Genomic DNA, 25500 nt, shown 5'->3' with positions numbered 1-25500 from the left:
TTTTGGAAAGGATAGGCCATGCTTGAAAAACGTACTTTAAATTTTTCAAACTAATACAATACAGAATCAAAGGGATTTGGAAATGCATAAATATTACTGCCATTACGTAAGAAAAGCATAGCTCTGCCATTACATAACAACTGGTCCCTTCTTTGGCAGTTTGGGGTATGGGATGCGTGGAAAAATCTTACCAAAATAGATGGTCCTGATTATAGCTTTCCAGTTTCATACCAATCTCCTGAACTTCATGCAAGTACATTACATCTTGCCTTGCTCAAGTTAATATAAGTCACTCCCCAGTTGGTGAATAAGCAGCACTGTATCCTCATGCAGTTGATCAAACATCCTTGCAAAAGATGCACTGTCAAACAAACCCAGGATTGAAGGGCAGTGCAGCTCTTGATACACCAGTAGGACCAACACTTCTGCAGCTGCCTTGAAAACACATTCCAGAAGTTTTCAAAGCGAGTCACTTTGGCTCTCTGCTCCAACAGCCTCCTCAGTAGGCGGCACTTAATTCACACAATTGGCTGAATGCAACCAAAACCCACTCCATTCTTGGAAGGTCACTTCATAAATACCAGTGCCTGACTGCAGCATTTCATTCACCCACTTGCTTAGATATTTCACTGCTGTGGGACATTGACATAAATAGCTGATTTATCACAAAGTTTCAATGCACAATGGAACGTGATGATACTTGATCTTTCCATCTGTTCAGCAGCAAACACCTACAGCCTGATCCAAACTTCTGATTTTTTAAATTAAGTCCATCCTTCCTTGTCACAAGCCAACCTCTGTTTTTCACAGGGGAAAATAGCCATGAAGCACTGAACGGAATTATTGCTAACTAAATGACAAACTGTCATGTTCTTTTTTTCCTTCATTCTATGATAGGATGTGGGAGTCACTGGCAATACCAGCATTTGTTGCCCATCCCTAATTATCTTTTGAACTGAGTGACTTTCTAGGCTATTTCAGAGGGCCGTTAATAGTCAGCCACATTGCTGTGGGTCTGGAGTCACATGTAGGCCAGGCAAGGATGGCAGATTTCATTCCCTAAGGAATATAGATGAGCTTTTACAACAATCGATGATAGTTGTCATGGTCACCATTACTTAGACTAGCTTTACATGCCAGATTTGTTGATTGAATTCAAATTTACCACAATGGTGGGATTTGAAACCATGTGCCCAGGGCATTATCCCAGGCCTCTGGATTACTGGTCCAGTCATATTACCACAACACCATCATCTCCCCTTATGAGAACAGTAATGGCACAATTCACACATTTGCACTTATACTTCTGCTGCTTTCAATTTTAACACAGGCACAAATCCACTAACAGTCCATATCTTTCACCAATTCAGCTATGTTTGACACAAATCATGCACATTAGCCAAGAAACAGCAATTGTCAGAATGGAGTATCAGCCAAAACTACTATTGTCACAAATGGGAATCCCAGATGATTTCTCTTTGTCCCTAGCTAAGGGATAATGTGGTCAATTACAACACACCTTAAGGTTTGATTCTTGGATGTCTTGACCCGCACAGTTCAATCCTATACTACACACAGTTCATCTAGTCAATGAGCCATGAAGGCAGCTCAGGACATTTTGTGGACTGTTAAAAATTGAATGTCATCTGATGAAGGGTTAGTCGCAAAATGTAACTTTCATGGTGCAGTCTACTTGCATGTAGAAAGACCCAGCCATTTCCAAAGGAGTACATTTATCTCCATGATATCAATAATTATCAGTCTAAGTAAACTAACTCTCCAAGATAAAAAAACAAATCTAAACAAACCTGGGAGTGAACGCAATCAATTTCCAATCCATATCAACCTGTTTCACGAATAAGCAACAGATGAACAATGGCAACCATGCGACAGAAGTGTGGATAAAAGCTACACCGCTCTCTCATTTGGTCAAGAAATGATGTAGCAGATTTAAGAGACAGTAATGAAGAACAGGTGAGGTTCCAATTAAGGAATGATGAGAGACAACATTTTTGCATGCTTCTCAAAAATAAAATTTGCTCAATAAAATCTCCTGATCTTGCTTCAACTTTGCATTTGTCTCCAGGTTGAACTTACCCCCAGTTCTTTTCAAAGAAACTTCCATGGCATGCACAAGGGCAACCTGGGTTAATGCTCTCTGGAATTCCATACTTCCAGTGAGGAATTTTATGCTTGCCACTGAAAAGGAGGGTGGCAGAGCCAAATAACACAGCACAAGGAGGGTAATTCTCTGGGGAAAAATTTGTTCTCCACCATCACGTGGCATTCTTGTACAATGTTTCTTGGAAATTCTTTTTGAAGAAGGCAAGGCACGCATTTTGCTTTTGCACCAAACCATCCAACTAAACCACTTTTTTACCCAATGATCAACAGTGACAAGACTTCAAAAAACAATTATTGACTGGAGTGTTTTGAAGACAAGGTCCAAAGGACATAAAATACATTATATAAATTCAAACAGCTTTCTTTTCAGTTCATGAACAACTCAGATCCAGTGTAACTCAGGTTGACATGTGCACAGATTGGACTAACTGACCAATAGCTTGACAACAATATACAGCACCAGCAGAGATGACAAGACCAACTTCCGCAAGAGAAACAATTGCCAAACAGATTGGATTATAATTTTTGTTTGTACATTCTATTGTTAAATGACCAATTTAACTGATAAGTCAGCATTTCACCAAATGCTTGTGGACTATCCCCGACATCCTTAGATAGTTAATATTTCAGATAAGTACATTTTTCTCTTCCTGATGCTAACTAACATGCTATGTATTTCCACTTGTTCCTCTCGTCTCTTCTATTTGAATTTAGACTTCAAACTAAAAAATAACGAATGAATTCTTTCTCGCAAAAAGAATTTAGACAACATTCAATTAGAGGAACCTACTCTTGTTTTTCCTACTGATTCTGGCTACGGGTTCTGGGGCAGAGACATATCACAATTTTCTCCCTGATGACAGAGATGGGGTCAGCATCACATGTCGCCTCAGCAAATAATACTTCTATGATTCTCACCTGACTGAACAGAAGACAGACATTTGCACTGAAATAGCATGAGTTTTAAAATCCGATTATCTTCAGTGGCCAAGAAGCCACCAACCACATTTTCCACTCCAATCCTCAGGGTCTCTCAATATATGATTTTATTAAATAAATGTAACAAAACTGGAGCAGAGCAACTCAAAACATTGTCTCCTTCGTAGGCAGAGAGTAATATGTCCCGAACAACAAGACAGGGAAGAGGAAGGCACCAGTCATGAGACGGAACTGGGCAACCACAAAGGATGTTTGAGGCAAGCAGTTAGCTTTTGATAACAGATACCTTTCTTTGGATTTGCAAAACCAGTAATGGAGAGGGGATAACTCCGGTCAACTTCTGATTTGGCATCAAGTCGAAACACTAAAGAGATTTTATAATACAGCAGCTATGTAACTCAGCTGTACTCTCCAGAGAGGACAGATGACAAACTTCGGATGCTGATACATTGCCCGAGCAAGTGAATTGTATCCAGTTCAGTGGAAGACAGCATGAACAAGTCACTTACAAAACACAAGTTTCTTCCATCACTTGCCAGTAACAGCATAAACTACAACATGCCATCTGAACAGATGGAATTAACCAGCAGGAGAAGTGTGCTGTACCATTACAGTACACTCACTCCTGTTTCAATTGAAACGAATGAAATCTTTATGTCATCCTGTGACTCCTTTCATTTACTGAAAAATAAAACTGCTACCATTTTCCTTTCTGCAGAGCTCAGTTTTATACTCTGTTCATCTCAATAAAAAAACACAGCTAATGTGATTTTGCTAGTGTGACTGCACTCTTGGTGTAGACTCAATCGGCAAATGGCATCCCTTTGTGCTATACTATTCCATTCTGTTTTAAAATAGTTTAATATTTTCAAACAGAGTTTATTACTTTTTGAACATGCTATTCAACAGTCCAGCTGAATTTCATAAGACATGAATGTAGTCATATAGATTCTTTGACTAACCTGTCAGTAGGTTGCGCAACAAGTTTCTCACATCATCAACGATGGCTCAATGGTAGCACCGTTGCCTCTATGTTTGAAAGTTGTGGGTTCAAGTCCCATTCCAGGGACTTGAGCACAACAACTAGGCTGACATTTCAGTGCAGTTCTGAGGGAATGATGCACTATCAGACGAAGCATTAAACTAAGGTACCCTCAGGTGGATGCAAAAGAGCCCATTACACTATTCATAGAAGAGCAGGAAAGTTCCCTCAATCAAGATTGCTAAAACTCATGATTTGGTCAGAGTGCATTGCTGTTTGTGGGACCCTGCTGTGCACAATTGGGTTGCCACATTTCCTAACTGCAACTGTACAGTAGCAATAATGCCTACCCTTCAAAAAGTACTTCATTGATTAATGTTGAGCTAATCTCTGGCAGTTTCCAGTAGTTTACCAGAGTGACTATTCTTCACATGGGGTTGTGGTCGGCAAATGTTACAAAGTTTTTTCTTATATTTTACAATGGGAACCATTATTGCTGGTCCAATTCCGTGTGCACCTATGCACTTCCAGCAGAGAAAACTTTGGTTGATTCTCTCTCCTCTCTGCGCCACGCTCCCTCTCTTACCCATCCACTGCATTCAGTGGTCCAACAACTATCCTTAGTTTAAATATTGGCTAACAGAACAGTCCAAGGATCAGACTTAGGGCATTCCTGGCCTGTACTACTCAAAGCCACACCACTCCACCCATTCAAACATACACCATCACAAGAACTGCTTGGAAACAATATTGACACTGACTGCTTCAAGAAAATCACCTGAATTGGGTTCACATGCAGTGCATTTTTCAAAAAAAGCCAGCAAACAAAACCCACTTACAACATGTGCCTAACGGTTGGGCTACAGGCCTTTCTCGGGCGAGACTTGAAGTTGGGGCTGGGACACATTCAGTTACTCATAATGCAATTCTGCATGGAGAAGTGAAAGTACCAAACATATGCACTCGAGCCAGCAATTCTGAAGGAAATCTGTTTGTGCTCTTTCAACATAAATCAAAATAATGGAAGCAATATGTCAAACAGACTGACAGAAAAAGGAATTAAGATTTTTTCCCAGCACAAATTAAATTACTTTCAATACAACACTATTCAGTTATCATGTCTCATCAAATATAACTGAATTTCTAGCACCTGCCAATGACAGCAGTGCTGCCCATACTAGGGGAGGTGATGGCATAGTGGCATTGTCAACGGACTAGTAGTCCAGAGGCCCAGGTTCAAATCCCGCCACGGCAGATAGTGGAATTTGAATTCCATGAAACCACTGTCAATTGTCATAAAAATCCATCTGGTTCACTAATGCCCTTTAGGGAGGGAAATCTGCTATCCTTGCCTGGATAGAGAACATCTCCACAATCAGACACTGCAATATACAGGGAAGAAAAGCTAACACTCAGAACAGAAACTACACTGGAAACTTCCACCAGAAATTCTTCACCCATGAGGAAACAATAATTGATTTCAAAAGGTACCTGAGGGAAATAAATTTGCACAGCTATGGGGGCAGGGCAGTGGATTGGGGGACTGACTGGATTGCTCAACAAAGATGGCATGGCCTCGATGGGCTGAATGAATGGTCCCCTGCTGACCCTTAAGTCTCCACATAAAGGAGATTGCAGTTTCATAGTGATAATTACAAGTTGCTTGCATCAGTTACTTGAATTAAGATCAGCAAAAAACAATTTTGAATTACCAACAACAGATATCAATATAAAAGCAAAATACTGCGGATGCTGGAAATCTAGAACAAAAACAAAAATACCTGGAAAAACTCAGCAAGTTTGACAGCATCTGCGGAGAGGGACACAGTTGACATTTCGAGTCCGTATGACCCTTCAGATGAAGGGTCATACAGACTCGAAACGCCAACTGTGTCCCTCTCCACAGATGCTGTCAGGCCTGCTGAGTTTTAACAGATATCAATATTTGCCTATGCAGCTACCTCAGAGGCTGCTGGATTCCTTGGATGGAATCATCCCAGATTTGCACTAAGTGCGGTAGCAGACGGTTTTTCACACCATATCGTCCCAAATACGCCACATGGATTATGTATTCCTGAGAAACATGCCATTTCCATGGCGGGCAGGCTCACATTCACCCACCATGCCATCACCTTGCTGCTTCAGCAAGCAGGGCGCCATATTTAAAGTCCAGCTGCATGCACACCTCTCAGTGCTTCCAGCTGCTGCAAAGAAGACATGGCCCTGAAAGGCAAGACTGCAACCCCCAGGTACAATGATGCATCCCTCGGGCCCCGTCTGGATGCCCTGGTGGCAAGCCACGATGCCCTGGCTCCCGCTCTGGCCGCAAGATGGCAGCAGCCTCACTAATCTGGCTTGGGAGGCGACAACAGCGGGGGTCAGTGGCAATCCCCTGAAAAAGAGCACAGCCACCCAGTGCTACTACAGGATGAATGGTCTCATCCGTTCCACCAAGGGAATTCACTCTTCTCATCACTCTCAGCTCACGCACTCACAAACCCATCACACATCCACAGGGAGCTCACACCTCAAGGACAACAGCACATACTCTCACACACAATCTCACATCTCCATCAGGCTCATATCTTCTCCAGCTTGCATTCTCATCCCATCCATGGCTCCGCTCACCACACAAACATTCTATGCAGTGCCATGTGTCCTGCTCACACTCTATCCATAATTTTCATGCAGGAGAAGCCTGCTCAAATCAGCATGAAGAGGTCTTAGGTCGGGGGTGGAGTGGCCCACATTAGGCCCCTCACTCACTTTGAGGAACGTGCTCACACTGACTGGTGAGGACATGGACCAATGCAGGAACTCACCCATGTCTCCAGCGATGATGGTGAGGTTGGCGGCAAACACTCCCGTAAGGGTCCTGCCCCACATCCTCCCTCTCTCAAAGCAATTGTGAATGCTCTCTCTCCTGCTTTTGCCTCTGCTGTCGTGCGGTATTTATCTCTACTTTGATTCACAGGGAGCTCTGCCAAGCGACTGACATCCTCAGCTCCTTTCACATCCTCACCCCGAGCCAAGAGGGCACCTACTCCATTGAAGAGCTGGAAATAAGCAACCTGGAAGACCTGTCACATCACTTACCCACACCTTCACCAGCACAGAGACACACACCCCAGTGAAACCTAGATCTAAAGCAGGTTCGGGTTCACAAATTGGTGGTCACCGCACGGACACATGGCCGCAGCAGCAGGAGGTAGATTCGTGTTAGCTCCCTAGCACTTGTGGGACTGCTGGGGATTGGGCATCTGTGAGGTCCAAGTTAGATGACAAGCCTCTTGATTTGGCCTTCCAACCCAGCCTGGAGAGTCAGCAGGAGTCATGGGAACATCACACAGAGCTGTTGGACACTCTAGGCAGTGGCACGTGAATTGGAGGAGCGTGTCCGCCAGCTCTCTGATGAAGTGGTGCCCGCGTGTGCGTGTATGGAGGTCTCTATTAGGAGGATGGCGGACACCATGGAGACGCTGGCCCACCAGAACGTAGAGATGTGTGCAGACCTGCACTCCATGGTGGGAAGCATGGGTGAGCTCCTGCAGTGGCAATGCGAGACATTGACATCCCTCCTGGTGCTCCTTCTCCTCAAGGAGTCAGGCCAGGGCTCCTGAAGGGAGGTGGAGCTGCAGCTAGACAACCCTCCACCAAGTCATCCATTCAGGAATCTCAGACACTGTCCTCTCCCTCCGAGTCCCCTTTGCCTGTGAGCTCCTCAACCTCGGCCTCTGTCACCGCAGAAGGAGCGGCTGGCCAACGAGCGATTCTGGAGGGAGAAGTGTGTATGTGGCAGTGCTTTTCGGAGTCTTGTTCAAGCACTCTCCCATGCACACAGATCCTTCACGTATCACGCTCACCTCAATGTTCTGACCATTTTGAATGCTGCCTGCTGGGGTTTGCTTTCAGTTGTCCATCTGAGCTGACCTGCATGTCCACCCACCCAATGATCACACTCCCATGCAGCACCTGATCTTGCCCACCACAACTCTCGTTTCACTTTCGATTTGGACAGCATGGGCTGGGATTCGATTTCTCATGCGCTTCCACATCTTTTCCCCTTCCCCTAGTCACCCATTTCCTTTCCTCCATCACAGTTAACCCCCCTGGTATCGCCTTCCACCTCCCCTCTGTGACCTATCAGCCACAACCCTTTTCCTTCAGGGACGTCCAGGTGAACGTGCACATTCTCTTCCTTCCCAAAAATCTCACCCCCATCCACATTCGCCTCCCCTAAACCTCCTTCCCACCCCCAGGGCCCCTCTTCTGCCTCCGAGTCCCCAACAACCACCCTTGCCATCCCTTCTCCTGCTACCGTCGAACCCTCACCCTCACCCCCTACCGCCTCACTGGCTCGGTCATTCTCACCATTTCCTCATACCACGCCCACCCTCAGTTCACTCCCCAGGGTGCAGTAATGGGCTCATCACACTCCTCCCTTGCATATTCACCTCGACATCCCTCCCTCAGAACTCTTTCCCCCTCTCCCTTCTGGACCTCTCACCCCCCCGGTTAGTCATCCCACACTCCCAGACCCCAACCCCCCTTAGTCCCTCCTCCTTCCTGACTCCCTCAGACGCCCTTACTTCTTCTTCCTCCCCGAACTCCCTTCCCTCTCCTTCCTCCCTCAGTCTCCCCTCTCTGCACTCCTTCCCCTCTCTGCATTCCTTCCCCCCTCTGAACGCCTTCCCTTACACCCCTCTTACATCTACTTTCCCAGTTGCCATCTTCTTCCCCATTACCCCCTCCTCCCCCTCCCAACCTCATTCCCCTGATACCTTCATTCCCCCACTCCCAACCTCACACCCGACACCTCCTCGACTCCCAGTCAATCCAAGAACTTCCTCTCCCATCCCCTCGACCATCAGCCGTTGTGGGCATCAATGGTGGCCTTCCAACTTCCGCCAGCTACTTCGCAGCAGAACCATGTCCATGAGAATGCACCCAGCATGCCATGGACGTTCCTCCAGGATCTAGTTGTTGAGCTCCAGCATCTTCTGCTCCTCGGATGTCCACGATGTGAGCAAGACCCTGGTGGTAAGTCGCGACTTCTGCATGTCACAGTTGTCAAGATGTGTTCTGCACTGGCGTGTTTTCCCGTTGACGTGCGCGGGCGATCCAGTGGGGGGGATGAGTCCAGCAGGCTGGCCTTATAATGATATGCTGATGTATTGCAATGACGATCCCGACATCCAACGGCAGGGAATGCAGCCCATCGATGGGTGGAGCTGACAATCGCAAACTGGTTTCACGACATCATGAAACCGATTTTTGGCCTTCTCGCCATATTGTCTGCTCACGCCACCAAACACGCCCAACGCCAGTGGGCACAGAAAATCCCGGCCCTTGATTCTGTACATTATGGAAACAAGAATCTAAATAATTTAGCATGGGGGTGGGTCTAGGTACTTTCTAACAATTAACGAGAAGTTGAGAAGTTTAAATCTGAAAAGAAGTCAAATTGTTTTTATTAATTTTATCTAACTTTTATGAATTATCTAAAAGTGATCTTGAAGCAACTTCTGTGTCACTTTGTGGTGCAAACTAATTCACATTAAGTTATGTTGTGGGGGAGCTACATGAGATATAATTCCTTTTTGAACAAATCAATAATGAGTTTGGAATAGGATCTATGGTCTTCTTTGTTGGCATAAGATGTGCTCTGAATAATATACCCAACAATATTAATGCAGTATGATCCCAATCATGCTACCAGCGAGTTGGCAAGCAAAGGCTTCCTTGCAGTGAAGAGGAACTGAGACAAAATGGCAATCTCTACATTTCCAGAATACCATCAATAACATTACAGAGCAGCACTGTCACAGTCCTGAATGTCGGTCTCACCAGAGTCTATGGTAAAACAGGAGGCCACTTTGTTTGAATCTTGTTCCTAGGCCTCTCAAGTCTCACCTACTTGGAAGGAAGCTTCTCCACTCCGGTTTGGAATTTTTTTTTATTCGTTCATGGGATGTGGGCATTGCTGGTGAGGCCAGCATTTATTGCCAGTCCCTAATTGCCCTTGCTCAGAGGGCATTAAGAGGCAACCGCGTTGCTGTGGGTCTGAAGTCACATGTGGGCCAGGCCAAGCAAGGGAGTCAGATTCTGCTCCCGAAAGGACATTAGTTAACCAGATGGGTTTTTACAACAATCTGCAATGGTGTCGTGGTCAGCATCAGACTTTTAATTCCCAATTTTTAATGAATTCAAATTTGGATTTGGTGGGTGGGATTCGAACCTGGGTCCCCAGAGCATTACCCTGGGTTTCTGGAACAGAGTCCAGTGACAAATCACAAACCACTCTCTACCACTACCTCCCCTACCACCTACTTTGACATATCTCATGACTAAAAATGAACACAGCGTCAGTGCTCAATTGAATTTATTTTTCCAACAAATAAATCTCACTCTTGACAATTACCCTTTTCTGTCCCCACGGCCATCATTCCAAAAAAGGATAGTGCAGAGAAATGCAATACTCTGTCAGTACATGGTGTTCACTTGAAAATTTCCCTCATCCTAACAAGGCAATGTGACACTTCTTTCGCCACCTGTAGGAGTAGTTTCATGACACTGTAGCAGACAACAGCTTTCTATAAGGCACTGGCAAGAAAGTCAAGTCCATTCCCAGCTGGATTCAGACAACAAATTTTCACAAGCTGATCTTCCTTTAATTGGGCCAAAGCTGAATGTACAATTATTAGGGAGAAAAGAGGCAGAATAAAATCGTTCAGCCTCTAGCTGACCCAATTGTACTGAATTTAGGTTGTGAGAAAGAGGCTTCAGTTCCTAGACCAGGAGGTGGCAGTCTTAACTGAAGAGTTGGAGAGTTAGTTGCCCTTTGCAGCTTACCATGCATTTCACTTCACCAACTACAAAAGGGCACCAAATAATAGCCACTACAGCATTCAGGACGTGAATATAATTTTCAAAGAGACCCTGTCAATGAGCGCAAGTCAAGCATTGCAATCTAATTTAACTCACCCAGCTTGCTGCTTCCATCCTGCTGATAGTCTGGGAACTGTCCCTCAGATGGAACACTGACTGTGCGCCGCAACATTCGCCCTTTTGAGGACTCCATCTGCTGGTCCTGCAACATGTCCACATTCACCTGTGTGAAAATGAGAATGAGTCAATTCCAGCAACATCAAGAAAATGTCACATCAAATCCATGATTATTAGCAACGTGAGGCACATTTTATTTGTACTGAAACAGCCTAACAGCAGAAAAAAAGGTGTTAAAACCCAATTTGAATGAACTCTCCAGAATCAAATTTCCATACAAATAGACCCAGCATGTGCAACCAGTTAATATTTTATGTTCAAATATTGAAAACCTGAAATTGGAGGGCTCAGACCTATAATATCCCCTTCCATAACGCAGAACAAATCAATTTCTTCACTTTTCACATTATGTCAGCTCTTCTGACTTTGGTGAGCCACAACCTTGAACAGATTCACATTTAGACTTTTAGTTAAATTCTTAATCACAAAGGTGGGTCTCAATGACTAACCTCACCCATCTCCTCTACTATCTCTAGACTTAAAACAATATACTTAAAACCATTCGAACAGCACTACCAAAACAGAGCAAGACAAAGGGGCATCAAAAAGCACGTACAATTTGGTTACTTTTCAGCAATGTGCAAGAGTGAAACATTTTTTCACAAGCAAACACAGTTTGGTTATTGTCAAATTTATCACATAGGACATTTACTCAATTCTTCACTGAACCATAAAAGCTTACAGCATGGAGGAAGGCTGGTATAATGTCTATGCAGGCTTCCATCCGCAAATGATGATACCCAGACAGCCACATATGCTTGTGCCCTTCATGCCTGCATAGGTGCATGTATCAGTATCTGTCCTATTAATGTCTTATTTTCATCCAAAATACTCTTGCAACATTTTGTCATCAGCCTGGTATAGTTCAAGTCTCCTCAGCTCTCTTTAAAGCCCACAGCATCATCCCTGCATCCACACAACTGTAGCAAAAGCAGCAGTGCAGTGCAGGCTTATTTTATTATAAAATAATTAACATGTTGGTTTTCTTGAAGGAAGTCACTGTGGAATGAATCCCTACAATGGTAACGTCACCCACACTGTCATTCAATCAGATGTTGAAAGGGGTAACAGAAGAAAGCCGGGAGTGGGATGATATAAAATTCCTGCCAATGCCCAGGCTTCCTATCTTGGGCATGAACTGTGGCTGAAAGGGTGGAGTTCACACAATCGTAAAATTCATTCAATTCTGTTCTGAGGCAGTCATTAGATGGAAAAACACTGGTTGAGTGACAATTCTCCTGCTGACTTTCTCTTATCCTAGTGCAGTTCAGGGGGAAATCTGAAATACAAATTCACTCAAACTCTCAGTGGCATTATAGTGAGGGATGTTACTGCTGGGAAAATGAAATTTCCAGTTTGGGCCAGTTAGCAACAAAGACTCCCAGGTCAGATGCAACGTAAAGTTCTTTCTTTTCTGTCTCAACCCAACTTATTTAGTTCAGAAAATCACTCCTTACTGCCCCAGGCTGAGCCACACTCAAAGCCAAGCTCAGAGGTGAAAGGACAATGTGCAAACTAGATCACCCAATCTCCTGAAGACTTTTTAAGATGGGGTCACAATTTCAAAAGATTATTCTTGAACGATGAATAAATGGCACTTGGGTAAACATTCCACATTTTGCTGTAACAGTTTGCTAAACTTTGCTGGAGTCTAGTTTGCTCTGCAATCGTAACACATAAAAATGGCATGTTTAAATGCCATAAGCTCAATTATAGCCAGCTTACCTTTCACTCAGCCCTCTTGTATCACTCAAAGCCTCAAATCCCAGTGCATATGGGCAGGTACGTAAGCTTGTACACATACAATGGTATCAAGTGAGACAGTGTTACACGAGACAAACACCAAACCACTTATTATGTACAATCTACTAACTTGGATTCTCACTCCTGCATTTGATTTAGTTGCCAATGCAAGCCTAAAGTCCCAGGTAGGGGCATCAGAGTCACCAAAATTTGTGAATTCAGTCCAATCCAGAGTCAGTTCTGCATATGATACTGTCTGGGTGCATGCTTATAAAAACTTAAAGAGCAGAGAAGGCCATTTGTGCTTATTTGAACGGGCACGTGCGCTTATCTCTGCTTTTTGTCCATAATCCTGCATGTTTCACATCCTCAATGATCCATCCAACTCCCTTTTCAAGTTTTTTTAGGAAATCAGCATCCGCCAACTTTTCAGGAACAGCAGGCCAAATCCCTGTGGTGGCCTGGGCAATTGCAGGGAGCCTTTGGTGCTGGAAGGGCTAATAGGAAGTTGTACGCTTTGGCTTATGAGAAAAATACTACAACCTTGAGATGAATATAATCTTGCCTGGCCACAGTTGCAGGATGAGCCTTGAGACATTCCATTTTGTTTTTCTCAGGCCAAATGCAATCAAGGTTGTGATAAGCAACTGCGTAACCACACATCTGTTGTGAGGAAAAGGGAAATTTACTGGAACATGGATTGGTCGGTTAACTTATGCAAATATACGGATAGGTTTGTTACAAAACTTACTGATTGGCTGTAAAAATGCTTTTAATAAGGCTGCGTGTATTCTGCTACGAGACTGTACAGTAGCTCTCATTGTGCTGTGTCCCTTGTGCACAAGTAATAAATGGTGTTTTTACGTAAGAAACGATGCCTTGTTGTGATTAATCTCCGACAGTTTCTTGGAGGTTACACTGAGCTGACTAACACCTAGGGTTGGGCCATGGAGCGCCAGCGTTAGGACCTCGTGGTTCAAGGACTCTTCAGTCCACGGCAGCCCGATTTGGGCTTCTGGGGTTCATTGACTCGCGAACTGTCTTCGCTTGCCTGTGGCTGACTCTTAGGGTAAGTCATCAACTTGAGTATTTAGGAGATTAATTTGTCGTGGTCCGGGACCGCTCTGGCCAGAATATACTGGGGGTCGGTAGCCCCTGGAGTTGGAACTGAGTGTGTGTGTGTGTGAGATTGCGGCTTGGGGTCTGGGACCCCTCGAGCGCGTGAGTGGGCTGATTGATGAAAATAGATTGCGGGTCGGGGACCCGCCAAGGACTGGCCTTTCTTAGTTATTAAATAGAGGATGGGTAATTTGGCATCAAAGAAACCCCCAGGTTCCCCCTCCAAAGGGAACCCCAAATGCTTATACGTATGTCCATTATGGACCTGAAAGTATCCAACATGTTTCTGAATGGTTTAAGTGGACCCAAGGTAAGGGGGAGAGCTTCCCACCAGGTGGAACTTTTAATCGGGACAAAATTGAGCGCTTAGGATATGTTTTAAAGGAGGTAGAGAAGTCGGGTAAGAAGAAGGTTGGTTGGCCTGCGTATGTCCAGTGGAAGGACGAAACGCAGAGACGGGCAGAAAAGTCGAGGAAAAGGAGTCAAGAATGTGAGAAAAGGCGAAAGCAGGTCGATAATAAAGGGAAGTCCAGGATCCTGGTCGCGCAGCGAACCGCGCAGCCCCCAGCACCTCTGTTGTCCGATGATGAGCTCAGCGATCGGGACTGGCCTGTCTACCGGTCCCCTCCTCCTTATGATGATCACGGGCAGGTTCAACCCCAGGCTGTGGCTGCCCAGCCGGCTTCGCCGCCTCCTGGGAGCGCGCCAGAACCTGATAGTACCACCGGCGTACAATCCCGATCCCGCTCCCAACGGAGACGGCACTCGGATTCAGCCCTCCCTCCCGACCCTTCGTTCTCCGGCAGCTGCCATGGCCAATGAGAGCATACCCTAATCCTACAGGGGGTCAGATGCAAGTCTACCGTCCATGGACACCTTCCGAATTACGGGCGATTGTTGAATCCACCTCCGACCCTAAAGAGAAGTTTATGCAGAAACTCGAAATTCTCCGCAAATGTCATAACCCCAATTGTGATGATATAGATATGGTTCTTGATATTTGTTTGGGTACCCAGCGTTGGCGATCAATTCGGGAAAACTGTGAGTGGCCACCATCCAGCCCTCTTACTGTGGATCACAAGACACAACTCTGGCAGCGCATTTGTGCAGCCTTGCAGAAGGCTTTCCCTGACATAGTTGATTGGCACAAAATCCACAGTCCGGTGCAAAAACCTGACGAGGATGTTTGTGATTATGTTGAACGATTCCGTTCTGTTTTTGTAAAATGTTCTGGTGTTAACCCTCAGGATTCTGTTCCGGCCCTTGTTAATGCTCTTGCACAGGGATTGCAGCCTGATCTTAAGAAAACCTTTACCCTTACTTGTATTGGGTGGGAGGGTAAGGAAAATCTTCAAGAAATCATTAGCACCCTCCAACATTGTGAGCGCCAATTGAACCGATATCAGAAACCCCTAAGGAAAGGAATAATGGACTGGTGTTGGACCATCCAGTGGCACCAGCAGCGACCCCTCTACTCGCAGCGCCTGCGCTTGCACCAGCCCCTTTTTTTACGCTGCCCCTCAATTAGTCCCTCAGTTGCCCAACCTTTACAATTGCCAGCCCCAATCTGTTATGTGGCCTCAGAATATGTGGCAGCCTAATTGGCAACAGGGCACCCAGAGGAATCGACAGCGAGGGAGAGGAAGAGGCCGCCAGGCGGAACCAAAGGGGGGTGGCCACTCAAATTGTTTCAACTGTGGCCAGGAGGGTCATTGGGCCTGAGACTGCCCTTGGCCCCCTGCAGCTCCGCCACAAGCGGCACCTCAGCAGGCACTGGCCCCTGCCTCTCAGCTGATCCCCTACTCGGTAGCTAATCCATTTGGGGGCATGACACAATAGGATTGCCACACCCTTTTACCTCTCATTACCGTTGAGGAACCCACTATCCATTTGTCTGTTAATGGCCGTCTCTTGAATTTTCTTATCGATACTGGAGCGACTTATTCTACCCTTCGGCCTGTTGAGGCTCCTGATGTCATCCCCTCTAGGGATTCGATTTCCATCGTTGGGGTCTCGGGACAACCGCTTTCGCTGCCAGTTTCCGAAGAAGTGCCCTTTGACCTGAACGGAAGAAAAAGATCCCATCGATTCCTCCTTGGGCTGAGTTCCCGGTCAATCTTTTGGGTTGTGATCTCCTCTGCAAACTCGGTTGGACTTTAGACTGCTCTAATAATTCTATCACTCTTCAAGTTCCCGAGTCTACTTATTCCACAGTCATCAGCCTTCTACAGGAAGATGCTTCGCGTCATCCTCACGTTTGATGGTGGAATTTCGGACATTGTGATTTATCTGATAAACTCAAGACTATGCTACTTCAGCTTCTGACCGACCGCCGTGTTTCCGCCGTGATGGCCATCCACCCGGCCCTGCAACACTGGCTTCGGGATCTTCACTGTACAGCTCATTACTCTGCCTGCTCGGATCATCAGTATGCCCGTGAGGTAACAGGCCATTTGGGTGAATGCTATGTTCTTTCTATATCTTCCCTTTGCGTCGGACCTGAAGGAGTTGCTGGTTCCGTGTCCCTTCCTCCAGCTGCCCAACCACTTTTTCATGCCCGGGATGTTGCGCCACATGTTACCCTCTGTGTCTCCGCTGGGTATCAAGCCAGGGACCTTGGTCCTATGGTGTACCACCTTCAGTGCATGGATCCCCAATCATCTGTGGAATTGATGGACGGCTACCTGAATATCTATGATCAGGCCATCCATTTTTTTCCTTCTATGCCCCTTGAGTATCCTGCCTATTTTCAACACCATGTCCTAGGCAATGTAACCACTGGTTCCCTTGATGCCTTGGTAACTATCCCCGATACGTTGTGGGCAAAGGGTCCTAATGATGTTGGTCGAGTATTATCAGCAGAACCCTTTCGGGTGCGTGTGGATCCCTCTAAACCCCTGCCTCGGAAAGCTCAATACCCTCTAAATCCCGAAGCAACGGAAGGCATAAAGCCTGTCCTCCAAGACCTTCTAAACTCCGGTGTTGTTGTGCGCACTGTTAGCCCCTGCAATACTCCTATACTCCCTGTGCGGAAGCCAGGCAAGGATACCTGGCGTTTTGTCCAGGACTTGAGGACGGTAAACGCTTGTGTGATCCCGGCCTATCCACTGGTGGCTAACCCGGCTACCATACTTAGCTGTGTTTCTCCTAACTCCACTTGTTATTCTGTTGTTGACCTCTGTGGAACCTTTTTCTCCATACCCACACACCCTGACTCTCAGTCTCTCTTCGCCTTCACCTTTTACGGTACTCAGTATACATGGACCCAGTTGCCCCAGGGGTATACGGAGAACCCGACCATTTTCTCCCGTGCCCTTCAGGCTGATCTCGCCAATGTCTCCTTTCCCGGGGGTTCTACTCTCCTCCAGTACATCGATGACTTGCTTCTTTGCTCTCCGTCTGAGCGGACTTGTCTCGACAACTCTCTCACCCTTTTGAAAGCCTTAGCCCATAAGGGCCGTAAGGCCTCCAGTGAAAAATTACAATTTTGCTGACCCCATATTGAGTACTTGGGCCATGTTCTTGATGGCCCCACTCGCCTCCTATCCAAACGCCGTGTCGACAGCATTATCTCCCTCCCCCTCCCCTGCGCTAAAAGGATCTGACTCATTTTCTTGGCATGACGGGGTATTGTCAGCAGTGGATCCCTAATTATGCGGAGCTCGCTAGGCCCTTGCAGGATCTTGCCCTCCCTTCTGCCCCTGAGGACCTCGCTTGGGACTCGGACTCCCAAGCCGCTTTCACGGCTCTCAAGACAGCCCTTATTTCTGCCCCCGCCCTCGGCCTTCCAGATTACACTAAACTTTTTCACTTTTACGTTCACGAACGTTGCGGCTTTTCACAGGGGGTACTTACCCAGTCCCATGGAGATGCCCAGCGACCGGTTGCTTACTACAGTACTCGCTTAGATCCTGTTGCGCGCGGTTATCCTTCCTGTATTCGATCCATTGCGGCAGCCTACCTTGCTGTCGTCGCCGCCCAGTCCCTTACCCTTGGGTACCCTGTTGTTCTACATGTTCCCCATGCAGTCGTGGCTCTCATTAACCATTCAGCTACCCAACACTTTACCGCTGCCCGCATCACCCGCTATGAGACAGCCCTTTTAGGGGATCCCTCATTGACTATTGTACGATGCACCACTCTCAACCCCGCTACCCTGTTACCCACGGAAGAAGACGGCAAGTCTCATGATTGCTCCACTATTGCCCAGCACTCCACCCTACCTCATCCAGATCTGCAGGATCATCCTCTGTTAAATCCCGACCTCATCTTTTTTGTCGATGGCTCCTCTACTCGATCACCAAGCGGCGATTTACTTACCAGCTATGCTATTTGTGACTCTTACTCTATTATTGAAGCATCAAGCCTCCCGCCATCCTGCTCTGCCCAGGCCGCTGAACTTTTCACCCTTATACGAGCCTGCATATTTGCTGCCAAACAATTGGCCAATATCTATACTGACTCTCGATACGCTTTTGGCGTGACACATGGCTTTGGGCAACTTTGGGAACTCCGGGAATTCCTCACATCAGCAGGAACCCCCGTCCGCCATGGGCAGCTCATCGCTAATCTTTTAATGGCTATCCAGCTCCCCTCTTCCCTTGCTGTTATTAAATGCTCTGCCCATACACAGGGCAATGATTTTGTTTCTCAAGGTAATGATAGGGCTGATCGTGCCACCCGTGCGGCCGCGGCCGGTCTCACTGGGTCTGTGGTTCCCCTTTGTTATCAGGCTGCAACCCCTTCTCCTGTAGCTAATCTAACTGATCTTATTCACTTGCAGTCGCAGGCATCTACCCATGAATGACACAGTTGGACTCAAGCATTGTGCGCACAACGCTCTGACGGCCTCTGGGTTTCTTCTGATGGCCGTGCAGTTGCCCCTGCTTCACTCCTGCCCTGGATTGCTTGCATGTTACATTCATTTACCCATGCGGGCAAAGGGGGGATGAACAGAATGGCACAACAGATGTGGTTTGCGACTGGGTTTTTCACCATGGCAGCTAAAATATCTTCACAATGTCTGCTTTGTCAACGACATAACCCAGGCAAGACGCCCTCAATGACTGCTGGTATGGGACCCCAGCCATGGGGCCCATTTGTACACCTACAAATGGACTTTATACAAATGCCTAAATGTATGGGATATAATTATGTTTTAGTTATAGTATGTTTGTTCTCGCGATGGGTGGAGGCATATCCCACCTGACGAAATGATGATATTATTGTTGCAAAATTTTTGTTGCGTAAATACATACCCAGGTTTGGGATACCAGAGATTTTATCAAGTGATAATGGGCCTCATTTTACCGCTAAAGTGATAAAGGAACTGCTGAAGGCCTTACAATGCAAACATCACCTTTCCTGCCCATACCACCCCCAGTCTATTGGGGCGGTGGAAAGACAAAACAGTATTCTGAAAAACAAACTAGCTAAATTATGTGAAGAAACCGGTTTGAAATGGCTTGAAGCTCTACCCTTGGTGCTCATGACTATGTGCTCTCACCCTAACCGTACCACCTCCCTTTCCCCTTATGAAGTTGAAATGGGACGTCCCATGCGCCTCCCGGTGGCCCCACCCTTGTCTGCTAGGGAAATGGACATCCACGCTATGGACGAGGGGATGATTACATACTGTATAACGCTTACTAATTCTCTCAAAGGTTTGCATACACAGGTAGTAGAAGCTCAGAAGAAGCCCACCATTGAAGATTGCCATCAATACCAACCCGGGGACCTACTCCTGGTTAAGACCTTCAGGAGAAAGAACTGTTTGGAACCTCGATGGGAAGGACCTTTCCAAATCCTGCTCACCAACCATACGGCCGTGAAGGTTGAAGGATGACCTTTGTGGATCCACGCCTCGCACGTCAAGTGGACGCTGATCTCGGACGAAAGTCCTTGAGCAGGAACTTTGACTGAGCCATCAGAATGCGGACTCTGATCTGGATCCTGTTCTGCGTGGCCCTTGTGCGGGAATGGACTACCAATTCCGCGGTTCAACGAATGCAGGCTGTCGCCTCGCAAGTCAATCGAACTAAATGTTGGACTTGTACTCATTTTCCCGTTAACCCCTTCTCCTCAGAGATGCATTTTCTGGCTTTCCCCTCGGATTCCGCATGGTCCCAGGGTAATACAGGGGTCCTCATTCATCGAGCGCCCATTTGGAGACGGGAGCCCACCTTTGTGGTCGTTAAGGGGCCGGCCTGGCTAAGCGTCAGGAGAAATTATACCAAGGGTCGTACTTGGGTGGGTGAGTTGCCATTGGGTTCCTGTGCCTTTCTTGCTGATTATGATTACCAGGAGGGTCGATTTCAGTTCCACAACCAGTCTGGTCCTATGACCGCCTTTTGGGAGTGCAAGGCCAATGAGACGGTATGTCTTTCGTAGGTCCCTGTGTGTGTGAGAGTGGGTGTGATTGCCAACGATCGTACAATCTCACCTCAAAATATTCCACCTCCACTTGGACCTCTAATGGCTGCTATACTGAAGAATCTAGGCCTTGCAATTACAAAAATCAGTCCGGTTGCCCCGACTTGTTGGCCCTGCGAGCGTTGCAACTCAGTCAGACCTGCCACATCCGCTGGTATGCCCAGACGAATTCTTTTCTCGTCTGGAAGTGGCTTAACTTTTGCCAAAATTCCACTTATTGATACCCTACCCTTGTCCGCAATGGCTCATTTTGGCTTTGCGGAAACCGGGCGTACAAAACCCTCCCTATCGATTGGGCGGGCACCTGCGCCATTGGCTATAATGTCCCTGAGGCCTTTGGGGTCGAGCGCCTTGACATCCACTCTCTCCACAACCATCTAGGGCCTGTGGGGCGTCATAAACGATCGACCTGGAACCCACTTGTTACTCGTAACACCGGATTCCACAAGTTTGTCCGGGCCCTCATCCCAGGTATGGGGGTCTCAATGGAAAAGGCCATTGTTAATATCTCCGCTACAATGGAACTTATTGAGAATAAGACTGTTGACGCCATTCAGAGTCTGCAGTTGGAAGCTAAGTCCCTTTCCAAGGTTGTCCTCCAGAACCGTATGGCCTTGGACTTCCTGCTAGCAGCGCAGGGGGTAGTCTGTGCGGCTATTAATGAAACATGCAGTTTCTACGTTAACAAGGACCAGAGGATTGAGACTGATGTACATTTCATTCAGGACCAGGTGCGCCTCCTCCATGCAGTTGCCCAGGAAAAATCCTTTGACTGGTGGGGGTGGCTCCCTAATATTGGTGGGTGGTTTGGGGGCCTTTTTAAAACCCTCCTCAAATACCTTGTCATAGGTCTTGCCCTACTCATTGTTCTGTACGTTGTTATCCAGCTCGTCCTCTGTTGCATCCGCTTTGCCTGCCGACTACAGATCCTCCAGAGTCCTGGTGGCAAGCCTCCCTCTCCTCAGGAATCAGGACGCCACTGAGGATGAAGCCCGGCGACTAGGAGACATAGAACTTGGCTAAGGGCGGTGGATTGTCCTTTTAGGACACAAGGGGGGAAAGTGTGGTGGCCTGGGCAACTGCAGGGAGCCCATTTGGTGCTGAAGGGTTAATGGGAAGTTGATTGTACACTTCGGCTTGAGAGAAAAATACTACAACCGAGATGAATATAATCTTGCCTGACCACAGTTGCAAGATGAACCTTGAGACATTCCATTTGGTTTTTCTCAGGCCGAATGCAATCAGGGTTGTGATAAGCAACTGCGTAGCCACACATCTGTTGTAAGGAAAAGGGAAATTTATTGGAACGTGGATTGGTCGGTTAACTTATGCAAATATACGGATAGGTTTGTTACAAAACTTACTGGTTGGCTGTAAAAATACTTTTAACAAGTCTGTGTGCATTCTGCTACGAGACTGTACAGTAGCTCTCATTGTGCTGTCTCCCTTGTGCACAAGTAATAAATGGGGTTTCTACGTAAGAAATGATGCCTCGGTCTGATTAATCTCCGACATCCAAGCAACTCTGAGTGAAAAGATTTCTCCTCACCTCCCCTCTGGGTCTTTTGCCAATGATTTTAAATCTATGACCTCTGGTTACTGACCCATTCGCCAGATGGAATACTTTTTCTCTATCTACTCTGTCAAAACCTCTCATCATCTTGGAAACCTCGATTAGGACACCTCTTTACTTTCTTAACAAAGAAGAACAGTCCTAACTTTTCTTACCTCTTCATCCTTGGTAACAGGTTGGTAAACTTCCTCTGTATTCCTTTTAAGATCTTTACAGCTCTCCTGAAGTATGTTGCCCAGATCTGCCAACAATATTCCCGCAGGTGCCTAACCATTGATTTATAAAATTCCAGCATGACCTCTTGGCTTTATATTCCATTTCTTCAAGTGTAAATCAACATAACCCATTTGTTATTTAGCCACCTGATCAACTTGCCCTGTGAATGCTTCATAATGCTACTTCCTACACCTGAGTCTAGGCTGTTTATAAAAACACCACTTGTTTGAGAAACACCACTGCAAACGAACTCCGAGTCTGAAAAACATCCATCTACCACCACCTCTTCCTGTCACTGAGTCAATGCCATATTCCTAATGTCATTTTTCTTTTAATTCCATGAGCTTCTATCTGCTTAATAAACTTCCTGTGTGGCACTTTGTCAAATGCCTTAGTAAACTCTCTCATCAATATTTACTGCACTAACTTGATTAACCTTCTCTGTTACCTAATTAAATAATTTAACAAGTTACTCAGTCACAAACAGCCTTTAACATTCTGGCTCTCCTTGATTAATGGATTAATAAATGAATTATTACTTTTCAAAATGAAAGCTTATTTTGCTCCACATAATGATTTCCTGTAACTTTCCTACCTGTCCATGTTAGGCTAGCTGGCCTGTAGTGTCCTGGTTTAGTGCTCTCCATTTTGTTGAATAAATGTATAAAATTAGCAACCATCTAGTCCTTCGACACATCTTCCATACGCAATGAGAATTACAATAGTGTAATCAATGCCGCTGTGACTTCCAGCTTTGCTACTTTCAGTGACCTAGGATACATTTCGTTTGGACCAAGTAACTTAGCAATTTTTGCAATGCTCATCTGTTTAATACATCTTCCCAATCCATTACTATCCTGTCCATAACTTCCCTCCCGTCTTTTAGTGTAACCATTGTTTCATGTGCTTCCGTTGTGAAGACAGTATGAATCCCAACATTTGGCCCATCATGTCCATGCTAGTTCTCTGTAAGAATTAATCAGCTAGTCGCACACTCATGTAGCTCTGCAAGTTTCTTCTTTTCAGGTACTCACCCAATTATTTTTTGAAAGCCATGAATGAATCTGCCTCCACCACACTCTTCAGGCACTGCATTCCAGATCCTAATCACTCACAGCATTAAAAGAAAAGTTCTTTTGCTAATCACCTTAAATCCATGCCACCTATGCGACCAGTCTCTCCATCTATTCTGTCTGGTCCCTGTCTGATTTGGAACATGTTGATCAAATCTTCTTTCATGCTTCTCTTCTCCAAGGAGAACAACCCCAGCTTCTCCAATCTATGTGCCTCATTTCTACAACCACTCTCCTAAATCTTCCCTGCAGCCGCCCTAAAGCCTCCACATCCTTCCTAAAGTTTGGTGCCCAGAATTGAACACAATACTCCATTCAAGGTCAAACTAATGTTTTATAGAAGTTCACCAGAACTTCCTTGCTTTTGCACTATGTGTTTCCACTGATAAAGCCCAGGATCCCCTGTGCCTTTTTAACAACTTTCTCAACCTGCCCTACCACCTTAAACAATTTGTACCCGTGTACCCCAGGTCTCTCTGTTCCTGCACCCCATTTAACAACCTTTATGTTGCTTCTCCTCATTCCACCAACCACAAAGTATCACTCTTAAAGCTTCTCTGCATTAAATTTTATCGACCACAAATCAGCCCTTTCCACCAAGCTGTCCATGTCCTCTTCAATACCGCTATCCTCTTCACTGTTCACATAGCTTACAAGTTTTGTGTCATTTGCAAATTTTGAAATTGTACCCTGTATTCATTGTAATACTGTGCACTTGAATCTTATCAACACCCTTTCTAGGTAGCATCTTAGCAAATGTCTTAGGAAAATTTTTATTTTTTATGTATATATATTTTATATATACATAATCCACTGCTTTTTTTTGATCAATAGACACAAAAAGCTCCATTAAATCTGTCAGATATGAGTTGCCTTTCACATTTTTCTCCGTCTGGCTGAACTCATTCAACCCATGTCTTTTGAAGTGAATATGAATTTTTATCACATATTATGATCTTTTGAAGTTTACCCACTACCTACGTTGGGATGACTGGTCTATGGTGGTGTGATGTATGGTGTACTCCTTTTTCCAAGAGACATTAAATTTACAACTTCTCCACTCCTCTGAAACAGGTGGTATATACAACGATGTTTGAAAGACTGTGGTTAGAGTTTCTGCGATATCTTCCCTGATTTTTTTTTTTTTTTTTTTGTAAAAATATACTTTATTCATAAAAGTCTTCAATCACATTCAAAACCATTTCAAAAACAACATTACAAGGGTACAATCCAGGCCAAACCCCCACAAAATGCATCACCAGGTGCACCAGCACAAACAACACCACAGTCATTCACAGCCTTTCATCCCGATCCGCACAGCCCGAGGGGCTCCAAACAGATTTTTTTTTTTTTTTTTTTTTTTTTTTGTAAAAATATACTTTATTCATAAAAATCTTCAATCACATTCAAAACCATTTCAAAAACAACATTACAAGGGTACAATCCAGGTTAAACTTTTACAAAATCTTCCCTGATTTGCTTCAGCATTCTTTATGTATGTCGTCAGACCAGATGTCTTTTGCACTTCAAGTTTCAGCAACCTTTTCTGTACTACTTACTTTTAAATCAGTCTAACTGACCCATAACCATTTCTACCCCCCAGTTTGCACCACCACATAGCTCTGTGAAAATTAAGGCGAAGTATTCATTCAGGTGTTTTCTTCTTTCCTTCTCCACGAGATTCCTTTGGCCATCTCTAAAATCGGCCCTCCCCTTTCTTAAACTATTCTTTTACTTTCAATCTTTATATAGGCTGCTTTACTATTGTAGCCTACCAATCTTCATTAATATCAACTCTTTCTATTCTAGTATGTTCCCCTCCTTTTCAGAAACTCTGCTCTATTGTTTGCAGTATAAGCCCTAGATTTGTCACATGCCTGCAAGTCTTTGAATTTTAATTTCTCTAATGATTTAAGGAATTCCAGCTTTTGCTGCACCACCATTAAATCTTGTGGGAGAGTGCACAGTCTACCATAATCATCACTTCTGGTTTCACATGGTTAGTTCACTATCATGTCTGCCAATACCAGGTCAAAGAAGCAGGAGATAAAAATTAACAGGTAAGAAAACAGAATTTTTTAAAAAACAACCGTGAAAAGGATGTCAACAGCCAAACTCAGTCTGTATACTGCTAATGTACATCTATGCTCCATTTAGGCATTTCATTTACTAATTCTCTAGGGATTAAGAATGAATGTGCAAAAGGAATTCACCAGTTTTCCAAAATTAACCAA

General features: G+C 45.4%; 1 protein-coding gene across 5 annotated transcripts in view; it reads right to left on the bottom strand.

Moving 5' to 3' along the window:
- The window catches only part of rasal2 (RAS protein activator like 2), a 392247-nt gene that overhangs the window by 210702 nt on the left and 156045 nt on the right, over nt 1–25500 (bottom strand). For all 5 annotated transcript variants that reach the window (XM_078561546.1, XM_078561543.1, XM_078561542.1 and 2 more), the window contains exon 3: nt 11030–11156. In XM_078561546.1, coding sequence (XP_078417672.1) covers nt 11030–11156 — 127 coding nt within the window. The remainder of the gene's footprint in view (nt 1–11029; nt 11157–25500) is intronic.

This window comes from Cetorhinus maximus, chromosome 17, assembly GCF_964194155.1.
Source record: "Cetorhinus maximus chromosome 17, sCetMax3.hap1.1, whole genome shotgun sequence".
NCBI lineage: Eukaryota > Metazoa > Chordata > Chondrichthyes > Lamniformes > Cetorhinidae > Cetorhinus > Cetorhinus maximus.
The sequence above is the reverse complement of the archived record's forward strand: the minus strand, read 5'-3'. Positions and strand labels throughout refer to the sequence as shown.